The following is a 16,140-nucleotide window of genomic DNA, read 5'->3' as shown; positions in this document are numbered from 1 at the left end:
TGTTTTTTTTTTTTTTAATATACGTAGTCTTTTCACGACAAAAAACCTTAAATACGTACAAAAGGGTAAATTTTTGTACAGAAATATGTATTTTGTAATTAAACCCCGCCCTTCGGTCTAACAACGAATGGAAAAGTCATCACGATTAAATTTAACACGGAAGGGTGGGGCTTAATTTTTGGCTTTATTTTTTACTTAATATACATGATATTTTTTGAACAACACGATACTTAAAAGCATGTTTTACATGAAATTTTTGGTAGAGAAGGATTTTAAGCTCCACCCCCTTAGTTCACGACGAATAAAAAAATCATTACAATTGAGACAGGGTGGGTGGGTGGGGCTTATGTTTGCCTTTTTTTCTTAATATACGTAGCCATCTTTTCACAACAAGAAACTTACAACATGGTTAAAATGGCACATTTTTGCAAAGAAATGGATTTTTTTCTTACACAAATTTTCTTTTTTAAACATGTTTTAAGTTTAATGTTGTGAAAAGAAGTCTACACATATTAAAAGAACAAGGCAAAATGTAAGCCCGCCCACCCGCCCTATCTCAATTGTGATGATTTTTTTATTCGCCGTGAACCAAGGGGGCGGAGCTTAACTGCAAAATACTTATTTCTTCACAGGAAATTAAAAACATGTTTTTCACTACCGTGTTGAAAAAAAATTCCCGCCCACCCACCCTGTCTCAATTGTGATGATTTTTTTATTCTTAGAAACTTAAGACACGTTTAAAATGGTAAATTCTTGTAGACAAATATGGATTTTGCAATTAAGCCCCGCCCTTCGACCTGGTGGGCGGGTTCTACATTTTGCCTTTTTTCTTAATATGTGTAATCATCTTTTCACCGCAACAAACTTAAAACATGTTTAAAATGGTAAATTTGTATAGGGAAATATCGATTTTGTAATTATGCTCCGCCCTTCGGTCTGACAACGAATGAAAAATTCATCACGGTTGAGATCGAGACGAATGGGTGGGGCTTCTACACATATTGAAACAAAAAGGCAAAATGTGAGCCCCGCCCACCCGCCCTATCTCAATTGTGACGATTTTTTTATTCGTCGTGAGTCAAGAAGGCGGAGCTTATCTGAAAATACTTATTTCTTTGCAAGAAATTAAAAATATGTTTTCGAGTATCGTGTTATTCAAAGAATACTAGGTATATTAAAAAAAAGGAAAAATATAAACCCCGCCCACCCACCCTATCTCAATTGTGATGAATTTTTTTTCTTAGAAACCTAAAACAGGTTTAAAAATGGTAAATTCTTGTAAGACAATATGAATTTTGCAATTAGGCTCCGCCCCTGGGTCTGCCAACGAATGAAAACTTCATTACTATCTGGATCAGGGCAGGTTAATCTTTGGCTTTAATTTTTTCTTTATACGCATAGTATTCTGTGAATACTCAAAAACATGTGTTACACAGTAATTTCTTGTTTTCCTTTGGCTCTCGATGATTAAAAAAAGATCTTTACAATTGAGATAGGGCGGGTGGGCGGGGCTTATATTTTGCTATTTGTCTTAACATACGTAGCGCCTTTTCACAATAAGAACCTTAAAACATGTTTAAAATGGTAAATTCTTGATTTTTGTAGACAAATATGGATCCTGCAATTAAGCTCCGCCCCTCGATGTGACAACCAACGAAAAATTCATCACAGCTGAGAATTGAGATCTGGACGTGTATGGTATTTTTGTAACAACACGATACTTAAAAGCATGTTTTACATGAAATTTCTGGTAGAGAAATAAGGATTTTAAGCTCCACCCCCTTGGCTCACGACGAATAAAAAAAATCATTACAATTGAGACAGGGTGGGTGGGCGGGGCTTATATTTTGCCTTTTTTATTCTTAATATGTGTAGATTTATTTCGACAACAAGAAACTTAAAACTTATGTTTTGCTTTTTTTCTTAATATACGTAGCCATCTTTTCACAACTAGAAACTTACAACGTGGTTAAAATGGTACATTTTTGCAAAGAAATGGATTTTGCAATTATGGGGCGGAGCCTAATTGCAAAATCAATATTTCCTTTTTTACACAAATTTTCCATTTTAAACATGTTTTAAGTTTCTTGTTGTCGAAATAAATCTACACATATTAAGAAAAAAAAGGCAAAATATAAGCCCCACCCACCCACCCTATCTCAATTGTGATGAATTTTTATTCGCCGTGAACGAAGGGGGCGGAGCTTAACTGCAAAATATTTCTTTACAGGAAATTAAAAACATGTTTTTCATTACCGTGTTGAAAAAAAAATCCCGCCCACCCACCCTGTCTCAATTGTGATGATTCTTTTATTTTTAGAAACTTAAGACACGTTTAAAATGGTAAATTCTTGTAGACAAATATGGATTTTGCAATTAAGCCCCGCCCTTCGATCTGGTGGGCGGGTTCTACATTTTGCCTTTTTTCTTAATATGTGTAATCATCTTTTCACCGCAAGAAACTTAAAACATGTTTAAAATGGTAAATTTGTCTAGGGAAATATCGATTTTGTAATAATGCTCCGCCCTTCGGTCTGACAATGAATGAAAAATTCATCAAGGTTGAGATCGAGACGAATGGGTGGGGCTTTTATACATATCGAAACAAAAAGGCAAAATGTGAGCCCCGCCCACCCGCCCTATTTCAATTGTGACGATTTTTTTTATTCGTCGTGAGTCAAGAAGGCGGAGTTTATCTGCAAATACTTATTTCTTTACAAGAAATTAAAAATATGTTTTCGAGTATCGTGTTATTCAAAGAATACTACGTATGTTAAAAAAAAAGGAAAAATGTAAACCCCGCCCGCCCAGCCTATCTCAATTGTGATGAATTTTTTTTTCTTAGAAACCTAAAACGGGTTTAAAATGGTAAATTCTTGTAAGAAAATATGAATTTTGCAATTAGGCTCCGCCCCTGGGTCTGCCAACGAATGAAAACTTCATTACTATCTGGATCAGGGCAGGTATGGGTGGGGCTTAATCTTTGGCTTTTATTTTTTCTTTATACTCAAAAACATGTGTTACACAGTAATTTCTTGTCTTCCTTTGGCTCTCGATGATTAAAAAAAGATCTTTACAATTGAGATAGGGCGGGTGGGCGGGGCTTATATTTTGCTATTTGTCTTAACATACGTAGTCGCCTTTTCACAATAAGAATCTTAAAACATGTTTAAAATGGTAAATTCTTGATTCTTGTAGACAAATATGGATCCTGCAATTAAGCTCCGCCCCTCGATATGACAACCAACGAAAAATTCATCACAGCTGAGAACTGAGATCTGGACGTGTATGCTATTTTTGTAACAACACGATACTTAAAAGCATGTTTTACATGAAATTTCTGGTACAGAAATAAGGATTTTAAGCTCCACCCCCTTGGCTCACGACGAATAAAAAAAAATCATTACAATTGAGACAGGGTGGGTGGGCGGGGCTTATATTTTGCCTTTTTTATTCTTAATATGTGTAGATTTATTTCGACAACATGAAACTTAAAACTTATGTTTTGCTTTTTTTCTTAATATACGTAGCCATCTTTTCACAACTAGAAACTTACAACATGGTTAAAATGGTACATTTTTGCAAAGAAATGGATTTTGCAATTATGGGGCGGAGCCTAATTGCAAAATCAATATTTCCTTTCTTACACAAATTTTCCATTTTAAACATGTTTTAAGTTTCTTGTTGTCGAAATTAATCTACACATATTAAGAAAAAAAAAGGCAAAATATAAGCCCCACCCACCCACACTATCTCAATTGTGATGACTTTTTATTCGCCGTGAACCAAGGGGGCGGAGCTTAACTGCAAAATATTTCTTTACAGGAAATCAAAAACATGTTTTTCACTACCGTGTTGAAAAAAAATTCCCGCCCACCCACCTTATCTCAATTATGATGATTTTTTTATTCTTAGAAACTTAAGACACGTTTAAAATGGTAAATTCTTGTAGACAAACATGGATTTTGCAATTAAGCCCCGCCCTTCGACCTGGTGGGCGGGTTCTACATTTTGCCTTTTTTCTTAATATGTGTAATCATCTTTTCACCGCAAGAAACTTAAAACATGTTTAAAATGGTAAATTTGTATAGGGAAATATCGATTTTGTAATTATGCTCCGCCCTTCGGTCTGACAACGAATGAAAAATTCATCACGGTTGAGATCGAGACGAATGGGTGGGGCTTCTGCACATATTGAAACAAAAAGGCAAAATGTGAGCCCCGCCCACCCGCCCTATCTCAATTGTGACGATTTTTTTTATTCGTCGCGAGTCAAGAAGGCGGAGCTTATCTGCAAATGCTTATTTCTCTACAAGAAATTAAAAATATGTTTTCGAGTATCGTGTTATACAAAGAATAGTACGTATGTTAAAAAAAAGGAAAAATATAAACCCCGCCCACCCACCCTATCTCAATTGTGATGAATTTTTTTTTCTTAGAAACCTAAAACGGGTTTAAAATGGTAAATTCTTGTAAGAAAATATGAATTTTGCAATTAGGCTCCGCCCCTGGGTCTGCCAACGAATGGAAAATTCATCACCATTGAGATGCAGACAGGGGGGTGTGGCTTATCTTTTGGGTTTTTTCTTAGTATACGTAGTAGTCGGGGCGAGTATGCGTGGAGCTTAAACCACTTTAAACATGTTTTCAGGTTCTTGTGAAAAGAAAACTACGTACATACATAAAAAAAAGGTAAAATACAAACCCCACCCACCCACCCTCATCTCAATTGTGACGATTTTTGTATTCGTCGTGAACCGAGGGGCGGAGCTTAACTGCAAAATGCTTATTTCTCTGCAAAAAAAAACTACCATGTGAAACATATTTTCAAGTATAACCGTTTGAAAAAAACTATATACGTTAAGAAATTGTAATGAACTTTTCATTCGTTGTCAGACCGAAGGGCGGAGTTTGTTTGTAAAATTGATGTTTCCGGACAAATATTTACCAACATAAGATTACGTATATTCAGAAAAAAGCCAAAATTTAAGCCCCGCCCACCCACCGCCATGTCAATTGTAATGATTGTTCATTCGTTGTGAGTCGGGGGGTGGGGTTGCTAAATCCTTATTTCTCTACATGAAATTATCCTCTGAAACATGGTTTGAGGTGTTGTTGAAAGAAACCTGTATATATTATGTGGAAAAACAACAAATGTATAATAAATTATGTCATGTATATAAAGTGAATGAAAAAGAAAATGGAAGTTGAAAAGGAGCTTATACTGGGTGTCTCAAAACAATTAATGACTGAGTCATTTTATGTTATGGATTAAACCAAGAATTGCAAACTGAATACTTTGAAATTTTGCAGACGTTTTGGTAACTTTTTAATCAAAATGTATCTGTTTATCAACCCCAAAAAATTGATTACTGTATGATTTAAAAAAACAAAACTCTAGTTTTTGACTTTTTTCTTTGGAGTAGGATTTTTTTTATTTAATGACATGTCATTTTAATACTGAATGATCTTAAAATTTTTGTCTAATGAGTTTATAAAACCATAATAACAGGAAACCACAGATAAAAATTTTGTTCAAAGTTATGCAACCAGCAATACACCCACTGATCGCTCCAACCGACCTACCGTAGTTCGTCTTATCGTAGTTCCGTCGCCAAATGTCACTCCCAGCCCGGGTGTTGCCTTTGTTGATAAGGCTATATCGCTAAATAACGCACAAATTTTACACAAAACTCGCCACCGCCGCCCCCATTTCGTTAACTTTGTGTTCCGTTGAGTGTCGCGTCCCCGTTTTCGCACCTAACCTAAAATGTGGAAAGCCGCCGCCGGCCAGCAGATCAGCCTCAGCGAGCAGCCCGCCGAGGACGACGAGTGGGAGACCGACCCCGACTTCGTCAACGACGTCAACGAGCAGGAGCAGCGATGGGGCTCCGCCACCATCGCGGGCTCCGGCCGCACCGCCGGGGCCATCGAGTACGTCACCGCGGTTTGCTTTTCTGCGTTCTAATCTTGTTATCTTAGCATGAGTCAACTCAGAAAGGAAACGGAAGAGGCGGACGCCCTCAAGAAAAAGAAACAAATGATGGAGGACCCCAGCAACCCGTCTTTCGGGTACGGGGGCAAGTTCGGGATCGAGAAGGACCGGATGGACCAGTCGGCAGTGGGGCACGAGTACGTGGCGAAGCTGGAGAAGCACGCGTCGCAGAAGGACTACAGCGCGGGGTTCGGGGGGAAGTATGGGGTACAGACGGATAGAGTAGACAAGGTTTGACTTTATCATCATTATTATTAGTTAATTTAGTTGTAATATTTGGTGTCGTCTTTGCCGGCCAACCAGTTTTCGATTTCGGTGACCGTTCTTGGCAGTTTTGTCAGACAAATTGCTTTGTTTTTCGTAATGAGAACGTCGTCTTGGATTTTCACGCCCCCCAGGCCGCGGAATTTCCTCAGGATTTCGGTTACGAAGAAGCGGTTCAAGGAGGCGTTTTCTGCGGCTTCGTCTAGGAGCATGTCGTTGAAGTAGCAGCCGGGTCCTAGTGTGAGGACCATTCTCTCCTCCAGGACTCTCGTGGTTCGGAGCATGTTGACGGCGCGACCTTCAGCGGGTTTTGCTCCGATGAAGCCCCCCACGTCGTGCTCGTCTAGCCCTAGGAAGCTGCCGATGCCGTGGGGGTGGAAAATCACGCCTAAGCCGGAATTGACCATTTGGTCTAGGTCGCCTCTTAGTAGTCCGGCTTTTTTGAGCTCCCCCAGGAGTGTTCGCTGTGACAGCAGTTGCATGTCTGTCCACTCCACCCCCGAACGTAACTCCTTGAAGACGGCGTCCCTGGCTGCTAAAACCGCTTCGTAGATTATCTTCTGGCGCGTCCCGAATTTTCCACCTAGAGGAAACGTGCACGAGATTTTGCCGCAGTAGCCGAAATAGCAAGCCCCCATGTCCAACACACACAAGCCATCGGGTGGCAGAAGCACCACGTCCGCCGTCCCTCCGTAATTAACAAAGGCGGCGTTCTCCCCCGCCGCGCACGTACACATGGTGGCGGCGGGCTCACACCCACCCTCCACGCTACTATACCGCAGAAATTCCGCCACACATTGTCTGTCCGTTTTCCCGGGGCGCGCGAAGCGCATGACACTCCTCATCGCCTCCGACGTCACCTCCACGACATACCTCAACACGTCGATCTCATAATCGTTCTTAAACACCCTCAAATCCGCAATCTCGGGATACAAAATCGCGTTGTTCACCTGGAACTTATCGATCCCCGGAAAACGCGCCTCCTTCGACGTCACACTACTATCACTATTCACCCCCCGGAGCGTCAACAGCACCGTGGGGGTCATCTTCAACAACACCGGCAGCAACTCATCAACGTAGTTCACCTGGTGGAGACCGTACTTCTTGATTAGGTGCGCCGGAGACGGCAGGTGGCCGTTCCAGATCCTGTAACTATCGGGGTAGCGCGGCACGAAGAGGTAGTTAGTCTTGGTCTGGATGTCGATGGCGCCGTAGCAACCGGGCTCCACGACCCCGAAGGTCCACATGAAGAACGACTCCTGGCGGAAGGGGGCGTAGAGGTTGTCGGTGTCGTACAGAGGGACTTCGTCGCCGCCTTGCAGGAGTACGACGGGTTTGCCGGTGATTTTGGGGCGGAGCTGTTCGATGAGGCGGGTGCGGTTGTTGGCGAAGAGCTCGACGGGGATCTCGTGGGTGCCGGGGCCGTTAGAGAGGCGGCCGTGCTTGACGGCGGCGGGGAGCGCGGTTCCCGTTTTGGAGGCGCGGGTGGTGAGGGTGGTGGCGGACCCGGGGGGCACGAATTTACGGCGTGGGGCTTCCACCATTTTGGGAACTAACTTAACTAAGTGACGTCACGGGTTTCCGTGGAAATGGGAACAACGCACGCTTTGTTTATTAGGTTATTTTGAGAAATTTTTGCGACCTGTGAGCAACTGGTAGTTGCCACTTTCATGTTTTATTGACGCTGCGTGACTCCTAGAGTATGAAACAATAGGTCTTCCGTTTCCGTCTGTCTGTCTGTCTGTCTGTCGTCTGTCCGGATTTTTATTAGACGTAGACGAAAAATCGAAAATTTTAAAAGTCAAAAAATTGATCGAAAAATTGAAAAATCCAGACAAAGTTTCCTATATTCAGATGTTGAAAAATGAGAAATGGTAAACTTGGAAACTCGGAAAATCGAAACATTTTGTAAATCGAAAAACCGGGATCTCAAGAAATCGAAACACTAAAAAATCGTAAAATTGAAAAATCGAAAAATGTGAAATTTAAAAAATCGGCAGATTGAAAAATGAAATAACCGAAAAATCAAAAGTTTAAAAATTTTGAAAAATCGAGAAATCGAAACTTTTTAAAATCGAAAAATTTAAAAATCAGGAATTTGAGAAATTCCAAAACTAAAATGACGAAAAATTGGGAAATCAAAAATTTGAAAAATCAAAACATCGAAAAATTAGAAAATCCAGTCGAAAAACCGAGAAATCGAAAAATTCAGAAATTAGAATCGAAAAGTTAAAAATTAAATAAAAAATTTAAAATTAAAAAAAATTGATAAATTGAAAAATTTAAAAAAGCAAAAAATCGAAAAGCAGAGAAAAATTTTTGATTTTTTAAAAACCTGAAAAATTGAAAAACCGAAAAATTGAAGATTTAAAAAACTGAAAAATGGAAATATTGAAAGCTCGAGAAATCGACGAATGGAAAAATCGATCAACCGAGAAATTGAGAAATCAAAAACTTTACAGACGTCAAAAATTGAAAAATCGAAAAATCTAAAAACTGAAAATCGTAAAGCTGAAATATCGGAAAATTGAGAAATCTAAAAATTTGGAAACCCAAAAATTGAAAAATCAAAATTTTCGAAAAATTGGCACATCGAAACATCAAATATTTAAAAAATGAAAATCCAAAATCGAGAACTGAAAAATGGAAGACTTGTAAAATTGAAAAAATCGGAAAATTTAAAAACCAAAAAATGTTAAAATACAATCGAAAAAAATTAAAAACCGGAAAATCTAAAAAAGTCAACAAATCTAGAAATCGAAACATTAAAAGTTTTAAAATCTAAAATTAAAAGTCGAAAAAATAAAAAAAAAACAAGAAATTGAATCGAAAAATCCCAAAAGGAAATTATCGATAAATTAAAGAATGGAAGAATTGAAGGATTGAAAAATTGAAGAAAAATCCTAAACTGAAACGAAAATATGTTAAAATTGGAAAAAATGAGAAATCGGGAAATCAAAAAGTCGAAAAATCGATGTCGAAAAATTCAAAATTTTAAAAATCGAAAAATTCAAAATTCAATAACCTGAAAAATCGAAAAGAATTGAAAAACTGACATATCAAAACATTAAAAAGTTGAGAAATCGAGAAATAGAAAAACCAAAAAATCGATTTCTCAATGAATCGAAAAATTTAAAATTTAGAGACGTCAGAAATTGAAAAATCGAAACATTGGAAAATTCAAAAGGTCGAAAAGTCGAAAATTAAAAACGGAAAAATAAAAAATTTTAAAAATCGAAAAATAAAAAATTTTAAAAATCGAAAAAGGATAATTGAAAAATGTAAAACTGAAACATAGGAAATTTGAAAAAAATTGAAAAATTAAAAAACAAAAAAATCAATCCAAAAATATTAGAAACCGAAAAATCTAGAAAGCGAGAAGTCAAAAAATCCAGAAATCGGAAATCTAAAATTTAACTCGAAAAAATAAAAAAAAACAAGGAAATTGAAGAATCGAAAAGTTGAAGAAAAATCCTAAAATCGAAACATCCAAAAATTTAGAAATTGAAAAATCGAAAAATCAAAAAGTCGAAAAACTGATAAAACAAAACACCTCAAAAATAAAAAAGAATTGAACAACTGAAAAATCAAAACATTGAAAAGTCGATAAAACGAGAAATAGGAAAATCAAAAAATCGATTAATCGAGAACGTGAGAAATCGAAAAATTGAAAATTTTGAAACGTTAAGATAGAGAAATCGAAAAATCTAAAATTTAAAAGTCGAAAAAGTAAAAAAAAATCAAGAAATTGAAGAATCGAAAAATCACAAAACGGAAATATGATAAAATTAAAAATTGGAAGAAAAATTGAAGAATCGGAAAAATAAAGAAAAATCTTAAAACTGAAACATCGAAAAATTTAGAACTTGAAAAATCGAGAAATCAAAAAGTCGAAAAATCGATGTCGCAAAATTCAAAATTTAAAAAACCAAAGCATTGGAAAATCAGAAACCTTAAAAATCGAAAAGAATTGAAAAACTGAAAAATCAAAACATTAAAAAATGAAGAAAACGAGAAATATGAAGAGAAATCGAAAAATTGAAAATTTTGAGACGTTAAGAAATTGAAAAATCAAAAAATTAAAGAATAGAAAAATAGAAAAATTCCCAAATTGAAATGACTAAAAATTGCGAAATCGAAAAATTAGAAAATCGAAACATCAAAAAATTCAAAAAGTCGGAGAAGTAGAAATAGGCTAAAATCGTAAATTTAAAAACCGAAAAATAAATAAAAATTTAAAAATTCAATCCATAAATATTAGAAACCGAAAAATCTAAAATTTAAATTGAAAAAAGTAAAAAAAAAACAAGAAATTGAAGAATTGAAAAATCCCAAAACGGAAATATTGAAAAATTAAAAAATGTAAGAAAAAGTGAAGAATCGAAATATTGAAGAAAAATCCTAAAACTGAAACATCGAAAAATTTAGGAATTGAAAAATCGAGAAATTAAAAGGTCGAAAAATTGAAAAATCGAAAAATCTAAAAAAATTTTGGACGGTCGAAAAATTGAAAATCGTAAAACTGTAATATCGGAAAATTGAGAAATCTAAAAATTTGGAAAGCGAAATATAGAAAAATCAAAAATTCGAAAAATCGGAACGTCGAAAAATCGGAACGTCGAAAAATCAAAAATTTTAAAAATGGAAAAATTGAAAAACCAAAAAATTCAAAATCGAGAACCGAAAAATTGAAGAGTCGTAAAATTGAAAAAATTGGAACATTTAAAAACCAAAAAATGTAAAATCCAATCCAAAAAAATTAAAAATTGGAAAAACTAAAAGCGAGAAATCAACAAATCTTGAAATCGAAACATTAAAAGTTTTAAAACCTAAAATTAAAAGTCGAAAAAATTTAAAAAATACAAGAAATTCAAACATCGAACAATTCTAAAAGGAAATTATTGAAAAATTAAAGAATGAAAGAAGAATTGAGAAATTGAAGAAAAATCCTAATCGGAAACGGAAAAATATTAAAATTGGAAAAAATGAAAAATCGGGGAATCAAAAAGCTGAAAAATCGATGTCGAAAAATTCAAAATTTTAAAAATCGAAAAGAATCGAAAAACTGAAATATCAAAACATTAAAACGTCGAGAAATCGAGAAATAGGAAAACCAAAAATCGATTTCTCAATGAATCGAAAAATTGAAAATTTAGAGACGTCACAAATTGAAAAATCGAAACATTGGAAAATTCAAAAGGTCGGAGAAGTCGAAATAGACTAAAATCGAAAATTTAAAAACCGAAAAATAAAAAATTTTAAAAATCGAAAAATGTAAAACTGAAACAGGAAATTTGAAAAAAATCAAAAAACTTAAAAATCCAAAAAAAAATTGAAGAAAAATCCTAAAACTGAAACATCTAAAAATTTAGGAATTGAAAAGTCGAAAAATTGAAAAAACAAAAAACCTCAAAAATCGAAAAGAATTGAACAACTGAAAAATCAAAACATTGAAAAGTTGAGAAAACGAGAAATAGGAAAATCAAAAAATAGATTAATCAAGAACGTGAGAAATAAAAAAAATGAAAATTTTGAAACGTTAAGAAATAGAGAAATCAAAAAATTTAAAAGTCGAAAATGTAAAAAAAATCAAGAAATTGAAGAATCGAAAAGTCACAAAACGGAAATATCGTAAAATTAAAAATTGGAAAAATCGAGAAATCAAAAAGTCGAAAAATCGATGTCACAAAATTCAAAATTTAAAAAATCAAAACATTGGAAAATCAGAAGCCTTAAAAATCGAAAGGTATTGAAAAATTGAAAAATCAAAACATTAAAAAATGGAGAAAACGAGAAATATGAAGAGAAATCAAAAAATTAAAGAATAGAAAAAAAAAATTGAAATGACTAAAAATTGGAAAATCGAAAAATTGAAAAATCGAAACATTCAAAAATTCAAAAATTCGGAGAAGTAGAAATAGGCTAAAATCGTAAATTTAAAAACCGAAAAATAAATAATTTTAAAAATCGAAAATGAAAATCCGAGAAATCTAAAACTGAAAAATCGAAAAGTAGAAGAAAAATTGAAAAATCGTAAATCTGAAACATCGGAAAATTGAAAAAATCGAAAAATTTAATAACCAAAAAATTTAAAAATCCATTGCAAAAATATTAGAAAGCGAAAAATCTACAATTTAAATTGAAAAAAATAAAAACTGATATATCGAAAAATTAAAAAATTAAGAAAAAGTGAAGAATCGAAAAATCCTAAAACTGAAACATCGAAAAATTTAGGAATTGAAAAATCGAGAAATCAAAAATCGAAAAGAATGGAAATACTGAAAAATTAAAACGTTAAAAAAATTTGAAAACGAGAAATTAAACCAAAAAATCGATTAATCAAGAAATTGAGAAATCGAAAATTAAAAAATCGAAAAACTTAAAAATCGCGAAATTGAAAAAATTCCAAAACTGAAATAGCAAAAAATTGCGAAATTGAAAAATTGGAAAATCCAAAAGCGAGACGTCAACAAATCTAGAAATCGAAACATTAAAAGTTTTAAAATCTAAAATTAAAAGTCGAAAAAATAAAAAAAATACAAGAAATTGAAAAATCGAAGACTTCTAAAAGGAAATTTTTGAAAAATTAAAGAATGGAAGAAGAATTGTACAATTGAAAAATTGAAGAAAAATCCTAAACTGAAACGAAAAATGTTAAAATTGGAAAAAATGAAAAATTGAAAATTCAAAAACATGAAAAATCGAAAAGAATTGAAAAACTGAAATATCAAAACATTAAAAAGTCGAGAAATAGGAAAACCAAAAAATCGATTTCTCAATGAATCGAAAAATTTAAAATTTAGAGACGTCAGAAATTGAAAAATCGAAACATTGGAAAATTCAAAAGGTCGGAGAAGTCGAAATAGGCTAAAATCGAAAAGTTAATAACTGAAAAATAAAAAATTTTAAAAATCGAAAAATGTAAAATTGAAGCATAGGAAATTTGAAAAAAATTGAAAAATTAAAAACCAAAAAATTAAAAAATCCAATCCAAAAATATTAGAATCCGAAAAATCTAAAAGCGAAAAGTCAAAAAATCCAGAAATCGGAAAATCGAAAATTTAAAAGTCGAAAAAGTAAAAAAAAAACAAGAAATTGATGAATCGAAAAATCACAAAACGGAAATATCGTAAAATTAAAAATTGAAAGAAAAATAGAAGAATCGAAAAAATAAAGAAAAATCCTAAAACTGAAACATCGAAAGATTTAGAACTTGAAAAATTGAGAAATCAAAAATCGATGTCGCAAAATTCAAAATTAAAAAAATCAAAATATTGGAAAATCAAAAACCTCAAAAATCGAAAAGAATTGAAAAACTGAAAAGTCAAAACATTAAAAATTGGAGAAAACGAAAAATATGAAGAGAAATCGAAAAATTGAAAATTTTGAGACATTAAGAAATTGAAAAATTAAAAAGTTAAAGAATAAAAAAGTTGAAAAGTTCCCAAATTGAAATGACTAAAAATTGGGAAATCGAAACATCAAAAAATTAAAAAAGTCGGAGAAGTAGAAATAGGCTAAAATCGTAAATTTAAAAACCGAAAAATAAATAATTTTAAAAATCGAAAATGAAAATCCGAGAAATCTAAAACTGAAACATCGAAAAGTAGAAAAATGGAAAAATATAAGAAAAATTGAAAAATCGTAAATCTGAAACAGGAAAATTGAAAAAAATCCAAAAATATTAGAAACCGAAAAATCTAATAGCGGGAAGTCAAAAAATCAAGAAATCGAAAAATCTAAAATTTAAATTGAAAAAAATAAAAAAAAACAAGAAATTGAAGAATTGAAAAATCCCAAATCGGAAATATCGAAAAATTAAGAAATGTAAAAAAAGTGAAAAATCGAAAAATTGAAGAAAAATCCTAAAACTAAAACATCGAAAAATTTAGGAATTGAAAAACCGTGCTTGACGGCGGCGGAGAGCGCGGTTCCCGGTTTGGGGGTGCGGCTGGTGAGGGTGGTGGCGGACCCGGGGGGCACGAATTTTCGGCGTGGGGGTTCCACCATTTTGGGAACTAACCTAACTAAGTGACGTCACGGGTTTCCGTGGAAATGGGAATAACGCACGCTTTGTTTATTAGTTTATTTTGAGAAATTTGTGCGGCCTGTGAGCAAGTGGTAGTTGCCACTTTCATGTTTTATTGACGTTGCGTGACTCCGAGAGTATGAACCAATAGGTCTTCCGTTTCCGTCTGTCTGTCTGTCGTCTGTCCGGATTTTATTAGACAGATGACGTCAATAGCACTCACGCAGTCCGCACAATTCCAAGGGACGCGGTCCGTACAAGTGCGGAAAAAGTGCTCTTTGAAAAAACGAAAATTTTAAAAGTCAAAAAATTGATCGAAACATCAAAAAAATCGAAAAATTGAAAAATTAAGACAAAGTTTCCAATATTCAGATGTTGAAAAGTGAGAAATCGTAAACTTGGAAACTCGGGAAATCGGAAAATTGAAAAGTCGAAACATTTTGTAAATCGAAAAACCGGGATGTCAAGAAATCAAAACACCAAAAAATTGAAAAATGTGAAATTTAAAAATCGGCACATTGAAAAATGAAATATTGAATAATATAAATCAAAAGTTTAAAAATTTTGAAAAATCGAGAAATCGAAACTTTAAAAATCGAAAAATTTAAAAATCAGGAATTTGAAAAATTCCAAAACTAAAATGACGAAAAATTGGGAAATCAAAACATCGAAAAATTAGAAAATCCGAGAGTCGAAAAACCGAGAAATCGAAAAATTGAGAAATCAGAATAGGCCACAATCGAAATGCTAAAAATTGAAAAATTCAAAATTAATTTTTGATTTTTTAAAAACCTGAAAAATTGAAAAACCGAAAAATGGAAAAATGAAAGCTGGAGAAATCGACAGATAGAAAAATAACAAATCGATTAACCCAGAAATTCAGAAGAAATAAAAAAATTGAAACTTTGGAGACGTCAAAAATTGAAAAATCGAAAAATCTAAAAACCGAAATTTTGGACGGTCGAAAAATTGAAAATCGTAAAACTGAAATATCGGAAAATTGAGAAATCTAAAAATTTGGAAACCGAAATATTGAAAAATCAAAAATTCGAAAAATCGGAACGTCCAAAAATCAAAAATTTTGAAAATGGAAAAATTGAAAAACCAAAAAATCCAAAATCGAGAACCGTAATTTTTCAATTCCTAAATTTTTCGATTAACCTTTAAATTTTAGATTCTTCGTTTTCTCGATTTTTTGACTTTTCCCTTTTAGATTTTGGGTTCTCAAATTTTTCGGTTTTTCATGTCTTATTTTTCGATTTTTTAATTTTCGTTTTCTCAATTTCTTGATTAATCGATTTTTTGGTTTAATTTCTCGTTTTCATTTTTTTTTGTTTTAATTTTTCAGTTTTTAAATTCTTTTCGATTTTTGTTTTTTCAATTTTTCGACTTTTTGATTTCTTGATTTTTCAATTCCTAAATTTTTCGATGTTTCAGTTTCAGGATTCTTCTTCAATTTTTCGATTCTTCACTTTTTCTTACATTTTTTAATTTTTCGATATTTCAGTTTTGGGATTTTTCGATTCTTGAATTTCTTGTTCTTTTTTATTTTTTTTAATTTAAATTTTCGATTTTTTGACTTCTCGCTATTAGATTTTTCGGTTTCTAATATTTTTGGATTGGATTTTTACATTTTTTGGTTATTAAATTTGTCGATTTTTTCAATTTTCCGATGTTTCAGATTTACGATTTTTCAATTTTTCATCTATTTTTCCATTTTTCTACTTTTCGATGTTTCAGTTTTAGATTTCTCGGATTTTCATTTTCGATTTCAATTTGGAAATTCTTCAATTTTTCTAGTCTTTAATTTTTGGATTTTCAATTTCTTAACGTCTCAAAATTTTCAATTTTT

At 33.0% G+C, this 16,140-nt stretch overlaps 1 protein-coding gene across 1 annotated transcript in view; it reads left to right on the top strand.

The window, feature by feature from the left end:
- The first annotated feature begins 5,597 nt into the window (after positions 1-5,597).
- The window catches only part of LOC135125310 (src substrate cortactin), a 28,390-nt gene continuing 17,847 nt past the window's right edge, over positions 5,598-16,140 (top strand). The window contains exons 1-2 of the mRNA XM_064050794.1: positions 5,598-5,934; positions 5,983-6,226. Coding sequence (XP_063906864.1) covers positions 5,771-5,934; positions 5,983-6,226 — 408 coding nt within the window. The 5' untranslated portion in view covers positions 5,598-5,770. The remainder of the gene's footprint in view (positions 5,935-5,982; positions 6,227-16,140) is intronic.

The sequence above is a fragment of the Zophobas morio genome, unplaced genomic scaffold (genome assembly GCF_036711695.1).
Source record: "Zophobas morio isolate AGI-343-1 ecotype UQ-CSIRO unplaced genomic scaffold, CSIRO_AGI_Zmor_V1 ptg000008l, whole genome shotgun sequence".
In the NCBI taxonomy this organism is placed as follows: Eukaryota; Metazoa; Arthropoda; class Insecta; order Coleoptera; family Tenebrionidae; genus Zophobas; species Zophobas morio.
The sequence above is the reverse complement of the archived record's forward strand: the minus strand, read 5'-3'. Positions and strand labels throughout refer to the sequence as shown.